This window comes from Chiloscyllium plagiosum, unplaced genomic scaffold (assembly GCF_037043375.1).
Source record: "Chiloscyllium plagiosum isolate Xiang-an unplaced genomic scaffold, Cpla_swu_hap1 HiC_scaffold_13, whole genome shotgun sequence".
NCBI classification, from domain to species: domain Eukaryota; kingdom Metazoa; phylum Chordata; class Chondrichthyes; order Orectolobiformes; family Hemiscylliidae; genus Chiloscyllium; species Chiloscyllium plagiosum.
The window spans coordinates 91,526,441-91,545,348 of record NW_028270151.1 but is presented as its reverse complement, the minus strand read 5'-3'; the positions used below and the strand labels follow the sequence as shown (position 1 = coordinate 91,545,348).

At 52.0% G+C, this 18,908-nt stretch overlaps 1 protein-coding gene across 6 annotated transcripts in view; it reads right to left on the bottom strand.

The window, feature by feature from the left end:
- Window positions 1-12,043, bottom strand: part of ryk (receptor like tyrosine kinase) — a 296,128-nt gene extending 284,085 nt beyond the window's left edge. For 2 of the 6 annotated variants that reach the window (XM_043701685.2, XM_043701687.2), the window contains exon 1: window positions 11,800-12,041. In XM_043701685.2, coding sequence (XP_043557620.2) covers window positions 11,800-11,953 — 154 coding nt within the window. In that variant the 5' untranslated portion in view covers window positions 11,954-12,041. Of the gene's footprint in view, window positions 1-11,799 lie in introns of all 6 variants that reach the window. The other 4 variants (XM_087993913.1, XM_087993912.1, XM_043701684.2 and 1 more) reach the window with 4 other exon arrangements.
- Between the last annotated feature and the right edge of the window lie 6,865 nt (window positions 12,044-18,908).

The window sequence follows — 18,908 nt, the reverse complement described above, 5'->3', positions numbered from 1 at the left end:
CATCCAAATAAATATTATTATGGAAAAAATCAGACTCCCAAAATGAAACCTGACTTGAAAGATCATGTTTAATTTCCACACTTAATTATCATGATAGCTAAGTCACAAACATATTCACAAATATTCATGAACAGAATAAAGTTTACGTTGCAAATGAAAGACAATTTCAAATCAAACTATTATATATTATAGTTATAAAGACTTTAGCACATACATGAAGCGAAGTTTGAAAAATCCTCAAAACTATCCATAACAGAACAGGATTTTGATCCAATGATATATTTCCAAGTCAGCATGGTGGCCTGGAGGAGAATTTGCAGGTATTGGTGCTCACATGCATCTACTGCCCTTATCCTTCTCGATGAAAATGATGGGTTCAGAAGGCGTGGTCCCAGCATTTTGGTGAATTGCTGCACTGCAACTTGAAGAAGTGACACACATACTGAGCTATGAAACTGAAGATTAGATTAGATTCCCTACAGTGTGGAAACAGGCCCTTCAGCCCAACAAGTCCACATCAACCCTCCGAAGAGTAACCCACCCAAACCCATCTCCCCACATTTACCCCTGACTAATGCACCTAACACTATGGGCAATTTAGCATGGCCAATTCACCTGGCCTGCACATCTTTTGGATTGTGGGAGGAAATTGGAGCACCTGAAAGAAACCCACGCAGACACAGGGAGAACATGCAAACTCCACACAGACAGTCGCCCGAGCCAGGAAGCAGTGCTAACCACTAAGCCACAAACCACCCCAAAGGGAGTGAATGTGGTGTTAAACAAGCAGGATGGTGTCACGCTTCTTAATCAATTACATGATTAATTGATGCTCTCGGGTGGGTGATATCTTAGGACACATGAAACCTTAGAAGACTCCTGGAATGACGCCATAGAATCACAGAATCCCTACACAGTTGGCTTTCTGTCCCACTTGCTATTTGTCTGCCTCAGTGTGTTATGGTGGGGATATAATTTCTGGTTCTTTTTCTCAAAGGTTGGTAAATGTGGTCAAAAGTCAATGTGTCTATTGATGGAATTCAAGTTTGAATGCCAGGCCTCAAGGAATTCCCACGCACGTCTTTGTTTAGCCTATCCTCGGATGGATGCATTGTCCCAGTCGAAGTGATGTCTTTCTTTGTCTGTGTGTAAGGGTACTAGTGATAGTTGCTCATGTCGTTTGGTGGCTAGTTGGTGGTCATGTATCTTGGTGGCTAGTTTCCTGCCAGTCTGTCTGATATAGTGTTTGTTGCAGTCGGTGCAGGACATTTGTTTTGCTGGCTTTTGGTACAGAGTCCTTTTAGGTTCATCAGTAGCTGTTTCAGTGTGTTGGTAGTTTTGTGATCTACCATGATGCCAAGGGGTCAGTCTAGTCTGGTCATCATTTCAGTGACGTCTTTGATGTATGGTAATGTGGCTAGACTCTCTGGGAGTGTAGTGCCTCTTTTGGGTTTGTTGTTTAAGAAGCGGCTGACTGTGCTTATTGGGTACCCATTGCTCTTGAATACGTTGTACAGGTATTCTTCTTCTGCTGCTGCTCATAGTTCCTGGATGCTGCAATGTGTTGTGGCCCATTTAAATAATGCCCTGATGTAGCTCCATTTGTGGGTATTGGGACGATTGCTCCTGTAGTTGAGTATCTGGTCTGTGTACATTGCTTTCCTGTAGACGCTGGTCTGCAGTTCTCCAATGACTGTCCGTTCCACTGTGACATCTCGGAAGGGGAGCCTATTGTTGTTCTCTTCCTCTGTGAAACTAATGCCAGTAAGGATGTTGTTAATAACATTGTAGGTTTCCTCTAATTTGTCCCGTTTCGTGATGACAAAAGGTGTCATCCACATAACGGACCAAAAGCTTGGGTTGGATCATAGGAAGGGTGCCTATTCGATTCTCTGCATAACTGCTTCTGCTAAGAATCCTAAAACTGGTTATCCCACGAATGTCCCGTTGACTTGTTTATACGTCTTGTCGCTGAAGGTAAGTGGGTAGTGAGGCATAGATCTACTAGCTTGAAGATGCTGTCTTTGCTGATGGAGTTGGTGTAGTCTGGTGTTTGTGTCCTTGGTTCATCGAGTTCAGTGTTTCTTTGGCCAGGCTGATGTTAATTAATGCGATTACGGCCGCCAAAGGAGACCATAACTTCGTCCTCTTCTACCTTGGTGTCTGTGATGTTCAGGAATTCCTTGGTGGGGTGGATGGAGTGGCATGAACTTTTTACTAGGTATTTCAGTTTATGGTGCAGTTCCTTTGCTCGTCTCTATGACAATCTGCATGGGAAGTGAGTGCACGGATCTGAGGGGGAGCCCCTGGTTTGTGTACCTTAGGTAATCGTAGAAACAGCGTGTGTTGGATCCATTAGGTTTCATTCTTTGGACATCGGTCTTGTTAATTTTGCCTGTTTTGTCGAGTTTCCTCAGTTCTGCTGTGATACAGTTTTCTAGCTGTGGAGTCAGGTCATTGCCACCTTCTGGTAGATGTCAGTACCTACGAGTAGTGAGTTCACCTTTTCAATGTATTTAGGATGACAGTCAAGCGCCCTTTGTCTGCCAGTAGGATTACAATACAGAACTGCAGCCCAATGTCTACAAGCAACACACACAGACCAGATAATTAATTATAGGAGCAATCATCTCAACACCCACAAATAGAGCTTCATCAGGACAGTTAAATGGGCCACAACACCCAGCAACTATGAGCAGAAGAAAAATACCTATACAAAGTATTCAAGAACAACAGGTACCCGATAAGCATAGTCTACCGATTCATAAACAACAAACCCCAAAGAAAAAGACACAACACGCCCAGAAACTCTAGTCACACATTAGCACACTAAAGACATCTCAGACATGATGACCAGACAAATCCTACCCTTTGGCATCATGGTAGCCCACAAGACTACCAACATGGTCGATAATTTACATGAGAAGATTCTAAGATATACATGCATTTGGAAAGACAGGATTAGGAGCAGTCAATATGGTGCTGTGCATAGGAGATGATGCCTCACAAATTTGTTAGAGCTCTTTGATGAAGTGACCAGTAAGGTTGATGAGGGCAAGGCAGTAAACACACATTACATGGAGTTCAGAAAGGCCTTTGACAAGATTCCACATAGTAGATTGCTCTGTAAGGTTAGACCACATGGAATCTGGCAAATTGGCCTCGGATGCTGCGTGAACTGCTGTGCTTTTCCAGCACCACTCTAATCCAGAATCTGGTTTCCAGCATCTGCAGTCATTGTTTTTACCTAGCTGATTTTAACCCTATTGCGAATCCTCTTGCAAGGATGCCTGCCTTGAAGAAGTTTTCCTCCTGTCTCTACAAGAATCTCAGGGAGTCCCTCTCCCACTGCAACTTCCAGGTCATTTCCTCTGCCCTGCAGCTCTTCAACTATGTCCTGAAACAGACTATCACCTTCATCTCCACCCCCACTCACCTATTGTACTCTATGCTACTTTCTCCCCACCCCCACCCTCCTCTCACTTATCTCTCCACCCTTCAGGCACTCTGCCTGTATTCCTGATAAAGGGCTTTTGCCCAAAACGTCGATTTTCCTGCTCCTCAGACGCTGCCTGAACTGCTGTGCTTTTCCAGCACCACACTAATCCAGAAATTGGAGACACAGTTGGCTTGGTGGTAGGAATCAGAGGGTAATAGTGGTAGAATGCTTGTCAGACTGGAGGCCTATGACTAGTGGAATGTTTCAGGTGTCGGTCTGGGTCCATTGTTATTTGTTATCTATATCAATGATTTGGATGAGAATGTACAAGGCTTGATTAGTAAGTTTGCAGATGACACTAAAAGTTAAAAATCACATAACACCAGGTTATAATCGAACAGGTTTATTTGGAAGTACTAGCTTTCAGGGCACTGCTCTTTCATCAGGTAACTCACGGGGCAGGATCATAAGACACAGAATTTACAGCAAAAGATCATAGTGTCATGCAATTAAAACAATATATTGAACAAACCTAGATGGCCGTTAAGTCTTTCATCTTTTAGAATGGGTTGCAGGTTTCAGTTCATTAATATGTAAATCCCAGCACTTCTTTTAAGTCACATTCTCGAAATAATTTAAAAACACCTCAGCTCAGGTCATTTCCTGAATTTAGAAACACCTCAGCTCAGACATTCATTAAAAGCGAGGTTCCAGTCTGTCTGTATCCCAAACTTGGCTATCAGCTTCTGCTTGGCCAGTCTGCATATCCCAAAGATCTGAGGCCGCAAGTCCCTAACTGCTGAGGTGTTCCCCGATTGGGAGGGACATCCATGTGTGGCGATTGCTGCACGGTGTCCATTCACCCATTGTCTTAGCATCTGTTTGGTCTCGCCAATGTACCAGGGCCTCAGGGCATCCTTGCCTGCAGCGTATGAGATAGACAATGTTGGCTGGGTCACGAGTGCCTGCCATGTACATGTTGGGTGGCACCCCCATGTGTAATGGTGGTATCCATGGCGACACTCTGACACGTTTTGCAGTGGTAGCCATGATAGGGTTGTATGGTGGTATGGTCGATGTTGTCCTGAAGGCTGGGCAGTTTGCAGCAAACACTGGCCTGATTAAGATCTGGTGGTTGTTTAAAGGCGAGAAGTGGGGAAGCTCTTGGCGAGGTGCTAATTCTCATGGATAACATGTTGCAGGCCATGAAGAACGTGGCGTAGTTGCTCCACTCCCAGAAGCACTGGACGACGAAGGGTACCCGATCGGCTGCATCCCACAACCTACTCCTACGAAGGTCATTATGGTTTCCCACTGTGGCGCGTTCGATTTGGCGATCGATGAGTTGATCATCGTACCCTGTTCTTATGAGGGCGTCCTTCAGCACCTTCAATCAGGAAGGTTATCAGAAATTGCAGCAGGACCTTGATCAGCTGGGGAAGTGTGCCGAGAAATGGCAAAGTTTAATGCATGTGCTAATATGTTTAAATGGAGTGTGAGGTCTTGCATTTTGGAAAGTCAAATCAATGTAGGAGTTTCATGGTGAATGTTAGAGCTTTAAGGAATGTATTGGAACAGAGGGAGCTTGAAGTTCACGTTCATAGTTCTCTGGTACACAGGGCAATGAAGGCAGCTTTTGGCACACTGGCAGTGAGCACAGAAGTTATGTTGCTGTTGTACAGGACGTTGGTGAGGTCGCACCTGGAGTATTGTGTTCAGTTTTATTCACCTTGATAAAGGAAGGATGTCATTAAACTGGAAAGAATGCAGAAGAAATTTACAAGGATGTGGCCAGGACTCAGAAATATGAGTTACAGGGAGAGGTTGGACAAGCTAGGACCTTTTTCTTAAGAGACTGAAGGCGGATCTTATAGAAGTGTAAAAGATCATGAGAAGCATGGAAAGGGTGAACAAACTCAGTCTTTTTCCCCAGGGTTGGGGAATTGAGGACTAGAGGGTATCAGTTTAAGGATTCTGGATCAATGGTGCTGGAAGAGCACAGCAATTCAGGCAGCATCGAGGAGCTTCAGCAAAATCGATGTTTCGGGCAAAAGCCCTTCATCAGGAATAAAGGCAGAGAGCTTGAAGCGTGGAGAGATAAGCTAGGGGAGGGTGGAGGTGGGGAGAGAGTAGCATAGAGTACAATGGGTGAGTGGGGGAGGAGATGAAGGTGATAGGTCAGGGAGGAGATGGTGGAGTGGATAGTTGGAAAAGGAGCAAGGCAGGTCGGACAGGTCCGGACAAGTCAAGGGGACTGGAAGTTTGAAACTAGGATGAGGTGGGGGAAGGGGAAATGAGGAAGCTGTTGAGGTCCACATTGATGCCCTGGGGTTGAAGTGTTCCGAGGCGGAAGATGAGGCGTTCTTCCTCCAGGCGTCTGGTGGTGAGGGAGCGGCGGTGAAGGAGGCCCAGGACCTCCATGTCCTCGGCAGAGTGGGAGGGGGAGTTGAAATGTTGGCCACGGGGTGGTTTGGTTGATTGGTGCGGGTGTCTCGGAGATGTTCCCTAAAGCGCTCTGCTAGGAGGCGCCCAGTCTCCCCAATGTAGAGGAGACCGCATCGGGAGCAACGGATACTTCCGCCTCGGATACGGGAGCAATCTTCCGCCTCGGAACACTTCAACCCCAGGGCATCAATGTGGACTTCAACAGTTGGTCTGCCACCGAATAGCAGACCAACTGCCACAGAGCAAAGACCTATCCAAAGAAACAAACATTTTGCTCTCAAATAAATTTCAGAAGGCACTATCTATCAAATGGTACATTTTCCTATAAAAATACTCTCAGTAAAAAGACAGAAGACAACTCAGGGAGAAGACAGCAGAATCAGAAGACCAGAAGGAAGGGAGCATAAGAGACTGTGTGGACTTGAGATTAAGATAATATAATGTTTAATATGTGTATTACTGGAACAGCATATTAATAGAATTGTGTTCAGTTAAGAGATGGTGGTTAATAGGGGAAAGAACGTTCAGTTTGTTAACAGTTTTGTTTAGCATTTACTTTCAGAGTTAGGAAAATAAATTTTTCTTTTTCTTTAAATAGCGAAAATTAGGAGTTCTTTATCACTTATACTTTCAGCAGATTGAGGAGAGGCAAACTTTTCTGGGCGTCGGTTTTCATTCGCAGAGAGGTTCAACCTCCGCGTCATAACATTATGGGTCAAATGCAGGGAAATAGGGTTAGCATGAATGAACATTTTGGTCAGCATGGACCAGTTTGGGCCAAGGGGCCTGTCTCTATGCTGTAGGACCCGATGACTCGATCCTGGAGAAGGACAACAGATAGACAACAATAACCTGTAGGTTTCCCTCCGTGCCACTCACCATCAGAACTTGGAAATAGACAGCTGTTCCCTCAGGTCAAATTAAACTCCCTCTCTGAAGGTACTGTTGATCTATGTAGACCAACTGGACTGTAGTAGTTTAACATGGCAGAGCACCTCCACCTTCTTAAGGGGAATTACAGATGCATTAAGTGCTGGCCCAGCCAGTGATGTCCATACTTCAAAAGTGAATAACAAAAAGCTCACAATACTTTACTTTCACTTTGTATACGTTACTAATCACTCAATAAAACTGAGAACAGCATGTTCTCACCTCATCGCGTGGCTATAAATACATTCAGCCTTTCAAGCCCTGCCTGGGGGACAATGACCAAACAACTTGGAAACATGAACATTTCATTAGACAGATGGCCTTGTTGACTTTATAAATGTAATTGGTAATGGTAAGTTTAAAAGTAGCCATTGTTTGCAAACCTGTCAATTTTCAGTGTTTCAAAATTTCCCAGAGAGTTGCAAGGCATTTTTTCAAAGACTCAAATTATGCAAAGAACAATGCATGTTTGGTATTAGCCATTTAGTTACAACGAGATTACTTTGATTCAAATTTCAAGCTGGTAGATAAGCCCCAAAGTCCTGGGCCACTCTCGCTCCCACCCCCCAACTCAGCCCCTCTCGCCCATCTCCATCTCCTGCTGAGCCCCTCGCCCGCCCTGCTTCTCACTCACACCCCCACCTGAACCCCCCTCCCTCCCCACCTCAGCCCCCTCCCGCCCGACCGCCCCATCCCTCCCCACCTCAGCCCCCTCCCGCCCGACCGCCCCATCCCTCCCCACCTCAGCCCTCTCCAGCCCGACCCCCACCTCCCTTCCGCTCAGCCCCACTCCCCAGCTCAGCCCATCTGCCCTGCTCGGCCCCCTCCCGCCTGACACCCCCTCTCCCTCCCCACCTCAGCCCCTTCCCGCCCGAACGCCCTCTCCCTGCCCACCTCAGCCCCTTCCCGCCCGAACCCCCTCTCCCTCCCCACCTCAGCCCCCTCCCGCCCGAACTCCCTCTCCCTCCCCACCTCAGCCCCCTCCCGCCCGAACCCCCTCTCCCTGCCCAGCTCAGCCCCTTCCCGTCCGAACGCCGTCTCCCTGCCCACCTCAGCCCCTTCCCGCCCGAACGCCGTCTCCCTGCCCACCTCAGCCCCCTCCGGCCCAAACTCCCTCTCCCTCCCCACCTCAGCCCCCTCCCGCCCGAAGCCCCTCTCCACCTCAGCTCCCTCCCGCCCGATCCCCCCTCCCTCCCCACCTCAGCTCCCTCCCGCCTGAACCACCCTCCCTCCCCACCACAGCCCCCTCCCGCCTGAACCACCCTCCCTCCCCACCACAGCCCCCTCCCGCCGGAACCACCCTCCCTCCCCACCTCAGCCCCCTCCCGCCCGACCCTACCTCACCCCCCACCTCAGCCCCCTCCCTCCCAGTTCAGCCCCCTCCCGCCCGACGCCCCCCCCTCCCCCCAGCTAAGCCCCCCCCGCCCGACGCCCCAATCCCCAGCTCAGCCCCCTCCCGCTCAGCCCCACTCCCCAGCTCAGCCCATCTGCCCTGCTCGGTCCCCTCCCGCCCGACACCCCCCTCCCTCCCCACCTCAGCCCCCTCCCGCCCGAGCCTCCCCTCCCTCCCCAGCTAAGCCCCCTCACGCCCTAGCCCCCACTCCCCCCACCCCCCAAATCAGCCCCCTCCTGCCCGACCCCCCACCCCCCAGCTCAGCCCCTCTCGCCCGCAATCCCCTCCAGCTGAGCCCCTTTCGCCGGCAATCCCCTCCAGCTCGGCCCCTCTCGCCCTCCCGCCCCCTCTCCCCAGCTCGGTCCCGCTCGCCCTCCCGCCCCCTCTCCCCAGCTCAGCCCCTCTCGCCCGCGCCCCCTCTCCCCAGCTCGGCCCCTCTCGCCCTCCCGCCCCCTCTCCCCAGCTGAGCCCCTCTCGCTCGCAACCCCCCTCCAGCTGAGCCCCTCTCGCCCACCCCTCTCTCCAGCTGATCCCTCTCGCCCGCCCTCTCCCTCCAGCTGAGCCCCTCACGCCCGCCTCCCCCTCCAGCTGAGCCCCTCACGCCCGCCTCCCCCTCCAGCTGAGCCCCTCTCGCCTGCAATCCCCCTCCAGCTCGGCCCCTCTCGCCCTGCCGCCCCCTCTCCCCAGCTGAGCCCCTCTCGCCCTCCCGCCCCCTCTCCCCAGCTGAGCCCCTCTCGCCCTCCCGCCCCCTCTCCCCAGCTGAGCCCCTCTCGCCCTCCCGCCCCCTCTCCCCAGCTGAGCCCCTCTCGCCCTCCCGCCCCCTCTCCCCAGCTGAGCCCCTCTCGCCCTCCCGCCCCCTCTCCCCAGCTGAGCCCCTCTCGCCCTCCCGCCCCCTCTCCCCAGCTGAGCCCCTCTCGCCCGCGCCCCCTCTCCCCAGCTGAGCCCCTCTCGCCCGCGCCCCCTCTCCCCAGCTGAGCCCCTCTCGCCCGCGCCCCCTCTCCCCAGCTGAGCCCCTCTCGCCCGCGCCCCCTCTCCCCAGCTGAGCCCCTCTCGCCCGCGCCCCCTCTCCCCAGCTGAGCCCCTCTCGCCCGCGCCCCCTCTCCCCAGCTGAGCCCCTCTCGTCCGCGCTCCCTCTCCCCAGCTGAGCCCCTCTCGCCCGCGCCCCCTCTCCCCAGCTGAGCCCCTCTGGCCCGCGCCCCCTCTCCCCAGCTGAGCCCCTCTCGCCCGCGCCCCCCCTCTCCAGCTGAGCCCCTCTCGCCCGCGCACCCCCTCTCCAGCTGAGCCCCTCTCGCCCGCAACCCCCCTCCAGCTGAGCCCCTCTCGCCCACCCCTCTCTCCCACCTCCCCCTCCAGCTGAGCCCCTCTCGCCCACCCCTCTCTCCCACCTCCGCCTCCAGCTGAGCCCCTCTCGCCCGCCCCCTCTCCCACCTCCCCCGCCGGCTGAGCCCCTCTCGCCCGCAACCCCCCTCCGGCTGAGCCCCTCTCGCCCACCCCCCCCTCCGGCTGAGCCCCTCTCGCCCACCCCCCCCTCCGGCTGAGCCCCTCTCGCCCACCCCCCCCTCCGGCTGAGCCCCTCTCGCCCACCCCCCCCTCCGGCTGAGCCCCTCTCGCCCACCCCCCCCTCCGGCTGAGCCCCTCTCGCCCACCCCCCCCTCCGGCTGAGCCCCTCTCGCCCACCCCCCCCTCCGGCTGAGCCCCTCTCGCCCACCCCCCCCTCCGGCTGAGCCCCTCTCGCCCACCCCCCCCTCCGGCTGAGCCCCTCTCGCCCACCCCCCCCTCCAGCTGAGCCCCTCTCGCCCGCAACCCCCCTCCGGCTGAGCCCCTCTCGCCCGCAACCCCCCTCCGGCTGAGCCTCTCTCGCCCACCCCTCTCTCCCACCTCCCCCTCCAGCTGAGCCCCTCTCGCCCGCAACCCCCCTCCGACTGAGCCCCTCTCGCCCGCAACCCCCCTCCGGCTGAGCCCCTCTCGCCCGCAACCCCCCTCCGGCTGAGCCCCTCTCGCCCGCAACCCCCCTCCGGCTGAGCCCCTCTCGCCCGCAACCCCCCTCCGGCTGAGCCCCTCTCGCCCGCAACCCCCCTCCGGCTGAGCCCCTCTCGCCCGCAACCCCCCTCCGGCTGAGCCCCTCTCGCCCGCAACCCCCCTCCGGCTGAGCCCCTCTCGCCCGCAACCCCCCTCCGGCTGAGCCTCTCTCGCCCACCCCTCTCTCCCACCTCCCCCTCCAGCTGAGCCCCTCTCGCCCGCAACCCCCCTCCGACTGAGCCCCTCTCGCCCGCAACCCCCCTCCGGCTGAGCCCCTGTCGCCCGCAACTCCCCTCCGGCTGAGCCCCTCTCGCCCGCAACTCCCCTCCGGCTGAGCCCCTCTCGCCCACAACTCTCTCCCACCTCCCCCTCCAGCTGAGCCCCTCTCGCCCGCAACCCCCCTCCGGCTGAGCCCCTCTCGCCCGCATCCCCCCTCCGGCTGAGCCCCTCTCGCCCACAACTCTCTCCCACCTCCCCCTCCAGCTGAGCCCCTCTCGCCCGCAACCCCCCTCCAGCTGAGCCCCTCTCGCCCGCAACCCCCCTCCAGCTGAGCCCCTCTCGCCCGCAACCCCCCTCCAGCTGAGCCCCTCTCGCCCGCAACCCCCCTCCAGCTGAGCCCCTCTCGCCCGCAACCCCCCTCCAGCTGAGCCCCGCTCGCCCGCAACCCCCCTCCAGCTGAGCCCCGCTCGCCCGCAACCCCCCTCCAGCTGAGCCCCGCTCGCCCGCAACCCCCCTCCAGCTGAGCCCCGCTCGCCCGCAACCCCCCTCCAGCTGAGCCCCGCTCGCCCGCAACCCCCCCTCGCCCGCAACCCCCCTCCAGCTGAGCCCTTCTCGCCCACCCCCCTCCAGCTGAGCCCCTCTCGCCCACCCCCCTCCAGCTGAGCCCCTCTCGCCCACCCCCCCCTCCAGCTGAGCCCCTCTCGCCCACCCCCCTCCAGCTGAGCCCCTCTCGCCCACCCCCCCCTCCAGCTGAGCCCCTCTCGCCCACCCCCCCCTCCAGCTGAGCCCCTCTCGCCCACCCCCCCCTCCAGCTGAACCCCTCTCGCCCACCCCCCCCTCCAGCTGAGCCCCTCTCGCCCACCCCCCCCTCCAGCTGAACCCCTCTCGCCCACCCCCCCCTCCAGCTGAACCCCTCTCGCCCACCCCCCCCTCCAGCTGAACCCCTCTCGCCCACCCCCCCCTCCAGCTGAGCCCCCCTCGCCCACCCCCCCCTCCAGCTGAGCCCCCCTCGCCCACCCCCCCCTCCAGCTGAACCCCCCTCGCCCACCCCCCCCTCCAGCTGAACCCCTCTCGCCCACCCCCCCTCCAGCTGAGCCCCTCTCGCCCACCCCCCCCTCCAGCTGAGCCCCTCTCGCCCACCCCCCCTCCAGCTGAGCCCCTCTCGCCCACCACCCCCCCAGCTGAGCCCCTCTCGCCCACCACCCCCCCAGCTGAGCCCCTCTCGCCCTGCCCCCATCGTCCCACCTCCCACACGCCCCTCCCTCCAAGTGTCCCTCAACACAGCACCGTCTTAGCTCTCACATCCCAGCACTCCCCCCATTTTCCCAGCATTCCCCCGTGGGGGCGCACTCACCGATCAGCCGCCGTGTCTCCTCCACGCTCAGGTAGACGTTGACCCCAGGGCCGCCCCAACACACGCTGTCCGAGCAGCAACCCCACAGCACCACCAAGGCCCGCCAGAAGCGCAGCGATGTCCCCCAGCCGGCAGCGGCGGCGGAGCCCGCCATTCCTGAGTGGCGCTTTCCTGATTCCGTGTCCGCTACGGGCTCTAACCCGCACCAGGGATCCTCCGGCTGCCTCTCCGTTTCTTCATGGCCGCGTCCAGCGCAGCCCGCATGCGCCAGGGCCGGACCCGTTCAGAGTGCATGCGCCGGCCCCTTAGTCCGCTCACGGCGCATGCGCCAATGCCGGACCCGTTCAGAGTGCATGCGCATTCCCGGGCGGGTGGCCTGTTGGTAACTAGGATGGTCTCCATCCGTGGTGGGGAAAGGCATTGGCTCCGAGAATTATGGTATCCGTGAAGATAAGAAACACCAAGATACAGAAGCAATGTCTGTGAATTCCATACGTATTCCAAACAACAGCGGTAGGGGAAGACACTAACCGTGAAGTTGGGAATGCGTGTAATAAGGGTTAAATTGTAAGCGTGACTTTTCACCTTCCACAGACACAAAAATACCAGAAAAATCAGCAAGTCTGGGGATTGGGAGCATTTTAGAATTTGACAAAATAGTTTCGAGTATGAGAATAGCATTGCAAGGAAAACAAAATCGGAGAGTAAAATTGTGAACAATTTCAAAGCTCCTACTAATGTGTGAAGACAAACATGCAGGCAGCAGCTGGTCAAATTATAATGGGGGTACAAAGAAATGGGGCAGAACGAGACCTGTACATTGCATTTTGTTTTACAAAAGAGAGCCATAAATAACCTCCCAAAAATGCTAGGGAATCAGGGATCTAGTGAGAGGACGGAATTGAAGGAAAACATCATTAGTAAGAAAATGGTGCTGGGGAAATGAGTGGTGTTAAAGGCAGGCAAATCACCAAGTCCCAATAATCGATCATCCATTGACTTCATCTATACATCTATCAAAGGCCTCTCCCACCATGTTAAGTTGGGCAAAAGATTTGAATACATGAACAGATTCAGATTTGCTGTTATCAGACTTTTGAACAGTCCTCTGAAATGTTATTTCTGACATCTCTCTCTGCACTTTCTTTGTAGTTTCTCTGTTCTGCATTCCTGATTAATTTTATATGGTACAATCTGCTTGAATAACATGCAAAACATCACTTTTCACTGTATCTTGGTACATGTGACAACAATAAATCAGACAATAAACCCCAGAGTACAAAAGGAAACATTGGATGTATGTTGGTCAGCTTCCAAATTCTATAGACTCTGAAGCAGTTTCTACAAGTTGTAGGGTGGCAAATGTAACCGCTGTGAAAATGGAAGGAGAGGAAAAACAAGGAACTATAGACTAGTGGCTCTGACGCCAGTTCTGGGCAACATGCTGGAATCCATTATCAAGAATTTTATAGCGGAGCACATGGAAAGCAATAGTAGAATCAGGCACAGCATGGATTTACAAAAGGGAAATCATGCTTCACAAATCTACCAGAATTTTTTGAGGATGTAACTCTTAGCATGGATATGGGGCATCAGAGATGTGCAGGTCAGGTTAAATTTCCCATAGGTGTTAGGTGTAAATGTAGGAAAATGAGTCTGAGTGAGTTACTCTTCGGAGGGTCAGTGTGGACTTATTGGGCCGAAGTGCCTGTTTCCACACTGTAGGGAATCTAATCCAGTGTATGTGGTGTATTGGGATTTTCAGAAGGCTTTTGATAAGAGTCCGTTATAAGAGGTTAGTGTAGTATTGAAGCACATGCAATTGGAGGTAATGGGAACAGAGGTACACAAGGAAAACACAGAAATAGCAAGACAAACCATATCAGCCTTATTATCCATGGATTTGCAATAGAGAGAAATTAAAATATTCAGTGATCCTCAAAATTGCCCAGTTATTCCTAACCAAACTTTGTGAAGATAAGATCTTGGACACCAAGTTTGTAACTTAAAAATTATCAATTTACTTACTAACTTTAACAGGATGATGATGAATTATTCACAGGTATGTAACTATATATGTGCTTTCACAATTATTAGTGAATGTGAGCGTTTCAGTAGGCTTCCATAATTGATTCTTTACTCAGAACATTAAATAATTCATTAACAGGATTTAAATTTAGAGAAAATTAAACACAACAGTACTGCAGCTTTCAAAATCACTCTGCACATCATGAAACCAATCAGAACTGTTTTTCTCTTTTTTTTAATAATCTCTGTGGGTGCTGGTTAGCATTGGTCTTCCTTTGATTGACCAACTTAACATCTAACCAGCTGCCAGCCCTGGAAGTAGCAACAGTCGGTACCAAATCATACACAGTATTCCTTGTATCTGTAGTTAAGTTGCATTATCTTCCAGGTCAGTCACCACCAGCAAACGCCTGCATTTGTTTATTTCTCTCTTAAAACACACAACTGTTCATAGTTCAAGGAATCTTAATCTCAGCTCACAGTTCCATCAAAAAAGAAGAAAAATAGTGCAGGTCTCTCAGTTAATATGGAGGCATGGATTGAAAATTGATTTACAGGAAACATAGAGTGGGAATAAATGAGCCTTTTTCAGGGTGGACAACAGTGACGAGTGAGGTACCAAAGTAATCAATATTTGGGCCCCAGCTATTCACTTTATATGGAAATGATCTAGATGAGGGTGACGAAACTACTGAGCAGGAATGTGAGAAGGCACAAGGAGGCTTCAAGGTGATTTAGATAGGTTGTGTCAGTGGGCAAACTCATGGCAGATCCTGTACAACATGGCTGAAAGTTATACATTTAGGTGTGAAAAACTAAATTGTATTATTTAGTTAGTGATGTATTGGGTAATAGGGATGTATGAAGACTGTCCTTATACACCAGTCAATGAAAGTGGATAGGCAGGTACAACAAGCAAGGTGCATTGGCCTTCATTGCAAGAGGATTTGAGTTCAGAAGTAGGAAAGTTTTTACTGCAGTTATTCAGGGCATTGTATCTGCAAACAGCTTTGGTCTCCCTATCAAAGAAAATATATAGTTGCCATAGAGTGAATGTAGCACAGGGCCACTAGGTTGACCTTGATGATGGTAGAACCATCCTATGAGGAGAGACTGGGCCTGTATTCAATGGATTCTGGATTAGTGGTGCTGGAAGAGCACAGCAGTTCAGGCAGCATCCGAGGACAGGCAAAATCGACGTTTCGGGCAAAAGCCCTTCATCAGGAATAAAGGCAGAGAGCCTGAAGCGTGGAGAGATAAGCTAGAGAAGGGTGGGGGTGGGGAGAGAGTAGCATAGAGTACAATAGGTCAGTGGGGGAGGAGATGGAGGTGATAGGTCAGGGAGGAGAGGGTGGAGTGGATAGGTGGAAAAGGAGGTAGGCAGGTCGGACAAGTCCGGACAAGTCAAGGAGACAGTGTTGAGCTGGAGATTAGAAACTAGGATGAGGTGGGGGAAGGGGAAATGAGGAAGCTGTTGAAGTCCACATTGATGCCCTGGGGTTGAAGTGTTCCGAGGCGGAAGATGAGGCAGCAATCAACCAAACCGCCCCATAGCACCAATCAACCAAACCGCCCCGTGGCCCAACATTTCAACTCCCCCTCCCACTCTGCCGAGGATATGGAGGTGCTGGGCCTTCTCCACCGCCGCTCCCTCACCACCAGACGCATGGGAGAAGAACCCCTCATCTTCCGCCTCGGAACACTTCAACCCCAGGGCTTCAACCCCATATGGACTTCGACAGCTTCCTCATTTCCCCTTCCCCCACCTCATCCTAGTTCCTAACCTCCAGCTCAACACTGTCTCCTTGACTTGTCCGACCTGCCTAGCTCCTTTTCCACCTATCCACTCCACCCTCTCCTCCCTGACCTATCACCTTCATCTCCTTCCCCACTGACCTATTGTACTCTATGCTACTCTCTCCCCACCCCCACCCTCCTCTAGCTTATCTCTCCACGCTTCAGGCTCTCTGCCTTTATTCCTGATGAAGGGCTTTTGCCGGAAACGTCGATTTTGCTTGTCCTCGGATTTCGCCTGTCCTCGGATGCTGCCTTAACTGTTGTGTTCTTCCAGCACCACTAATCCAGAATCTGGTTTCCAGCATCTGCAGTCATTGTTTTTACCCTGTATTCAATGGAGTTGAGAAGGATGAGAGGGGATCAGATTGAAATGTATCAAATTCTATCACATCAAGTTGGGTGGCACGGTGGCTCAGTGGTTAGCACTGCTGCCTCACAGCTCCAGTTTCCTCCCACAGTCCAAAGATGCGCAGGTTAGGTGAATTGGCCTTACTAAATTGCCCTTAGTGTTAGGTGCATTAGTCAGCGGTAAATGTAGCAGAATGGGTCTGGGTGGCTTGCTCTTCGGAGGGTCGGTGTGGACTTGTTGGGCCGAAGGGCCTGTTTCCACACTGTAGGGAATCTCATCAAATCTAATCATCTCACAGGGCTGGACAAACTAAATTCAGGGAGGATGTTTCCCTGGTTAGGAAATCGAGAGCAGTTACAGTACCTAGATATGAGATAAACAATTTAGGACTGAGACAGTCACTCCAGTAATGAACCTGTGGAATTCTCTCTCGCAGAACGCTGTAAAGACCAAGTTACTTGAATATATTCAAGAAAGAGATAGATAAATATTTAAATACTAAAAGTCTAAGGGATATGGGGAGAGAACAGGATTATAATTCAGAATTTACCCCTCACAATCTTTCAGAAATAACTTTTAATCCTTTCAACAAGCTAGACAGTGTCTGTTATCTCAGCCCTGTTGTGACAGGGCTGAAATCCGGGTGTGGATGGAGACCACCTTACTCCACAATCTGACCAGCAGAGATCTGAGGGGTTGTGCAAATGTTTCTAACTAATTTCAATGCCACCTATAACTCCTGTGGCCTGGCTGAAGCCAGCTTTCACATTCCCATTAACGTAAGAGGTTACACCTTTTCCATGATTTTGAAGGGATGCTCCTCAATCTCAACTCCTGATATGTATTGAGCATCTCTTCTTTAAACTGCTTCTAGTTGGATGGAGCTGAAAGGAATGGTTGCTGTCTACTTGCCTCTCAACAGCAACATTTGTACCTAACCCTTATGTAGGAGCACACAGTATCTGCTAGTGCAATTACAGTATCCACTAGTACTCAGAGCAATGTGGTTGATGTAGAGATGGGCAATAAATGCTGGCCTAGCCAGCAACGCCCTCATCCTGTGAATAAATAAAAAAAACAGAAGTATTCTGAGATCCATGGCCACTGCAAGGATTGAAGAACATCATGAATACTGCAGGTGATGATTCTAAACCTTTCCAAATTTATTTCAGCCTTCTATTAGTTCCAGCCCTGTGGAAGGGTGCTTTGTTAGGTTTACTATTTGACAACATTGGGGAAATTATTTGTCTACTCTACCCTTACCAACAAAACTACAAAATACTGAGGATGCTGGAAATCTGAAATACATGCAGAGAATGCTGGAGAAACTTGGCTAGTCTGGCAGACTTTTGGGGAGAGAAAAACAGAATCAGCATTTTAAATCTGGTATGACTCTGAAGCTGGAGGGTAATGAGGGGGTGAGAGGATTGGGATGGGGACCAGAGAATAGATGGGCCTGGGGTGCGGAGAGGGCAGAGGACAGATGAGGCTGGAGAGAGTGGACAGAAAATGGACAGAGCTTGTGGGGAGTGTAGATTAAGTGATGCTAGAAAAGCACAGCAGGTCAGGCAGCATCTGAGGAGCAGAAAAATCGATGTTTCGATTCATTCCTGATGAAGAGCTTTTGCCCGAAACGTCAATTTTCCTGCTCCTGGGATGCTGCCTGACCCTGCTGTGCTTTTCCAGCACCACTCTAATCTAGACTCTCATTTCCAGCATCTGCAATTCTCTTGCCTTGTGGGGAGTGTGGGCAGAGAATTGGTGGGTCTGGTTGGAGGAGAACAGAAGCAGCCCATTTACGGCCGCATCCTTTAATGTGCATGTGTATTTTTGTGAGAGTTCTGGTGTCAGTAAATCGCTGCATTTTTTAAACTCCAAGTTCAGGGTTGTTGATTTCAAATGTTTTGACAATAAATGCAACCGTCCTACCAACACATTCTCCATGAATACATAGAGTTGTTACTTTGGAGACTGCAAGTCCTGATTTGCAAGCTGGATGAGTAGAGAGAACAGGAAGCAAAGTGTGAGTTTATTTCTGTGATGAGGTGTTGCCATTCAGATGTTTATCTCCAGCCTGCCTATAACGATACAGACAGTGCCATCTTTGTTCCAGGCAGCTGCTACTCCGCCATTTTGTTGTGATATTATGATATTGTGAACAGGGCTCTCTTCTTGGGCCTCTACTCTTTGTAATTTTTATTAATGACTTGGATGAGGAGATTTAAGGATGGGTTAGCAAATTTGCAGACGACACAAAGGTTGGAAGTGCCGTTGACAGTATAGAGGACTGTTGCAGGCTGCAGCGTGACATTGACAGGATGCAGAGATGGGCTGAGAGGTAGCAGATGGAGTTCAACCTGGATAAATGCGAAGTGATGCATTTTGGAAGGTCGAACTTGAAAGTTGAGTACAGGATTAAAGACAGGATTCTTGGCAGTGTGGAGGAACAGTGGGATCTTGGTGTGCAAGTTCATAGATCCCTTAAAACTGCCACCCAAGTGGACAGGGTTGTTAAGAAAGCATATAGTGTTTTGGCTTTCATTAACAGGGGGATTGAGTTTAAGAGCCGTGAGATCTTGTTGCAACTCTATAAAACTTTGGTTAGACCGCACTTGGAATACTGTGTCCAGTTCTGGTTGCCCTATTATAGGAAAGATGTGGATGCTTTGGAGAGGGTTCAGAGGAGGTTTACCAGGATGCTGCCTGGAATGGAGAGCTAATCTAACGAAGAGAAGTTGACTGAGCTCGGACGTTTTTCATTGGAAAAAAGAAGGAAGAGAGGGGATCTAATTGAGGTGTACAAGATAATGAGAGGCATAGGTAGAGTTGATAGCCAGAGACTTTTTCCCAGGGCAGAAATTGTTAACACGAGGGGTCATAGTTTTAAGCTGTTTGACGGAAAGTATAGAGGGGATATCAGAGGTGGGTTCTTTAC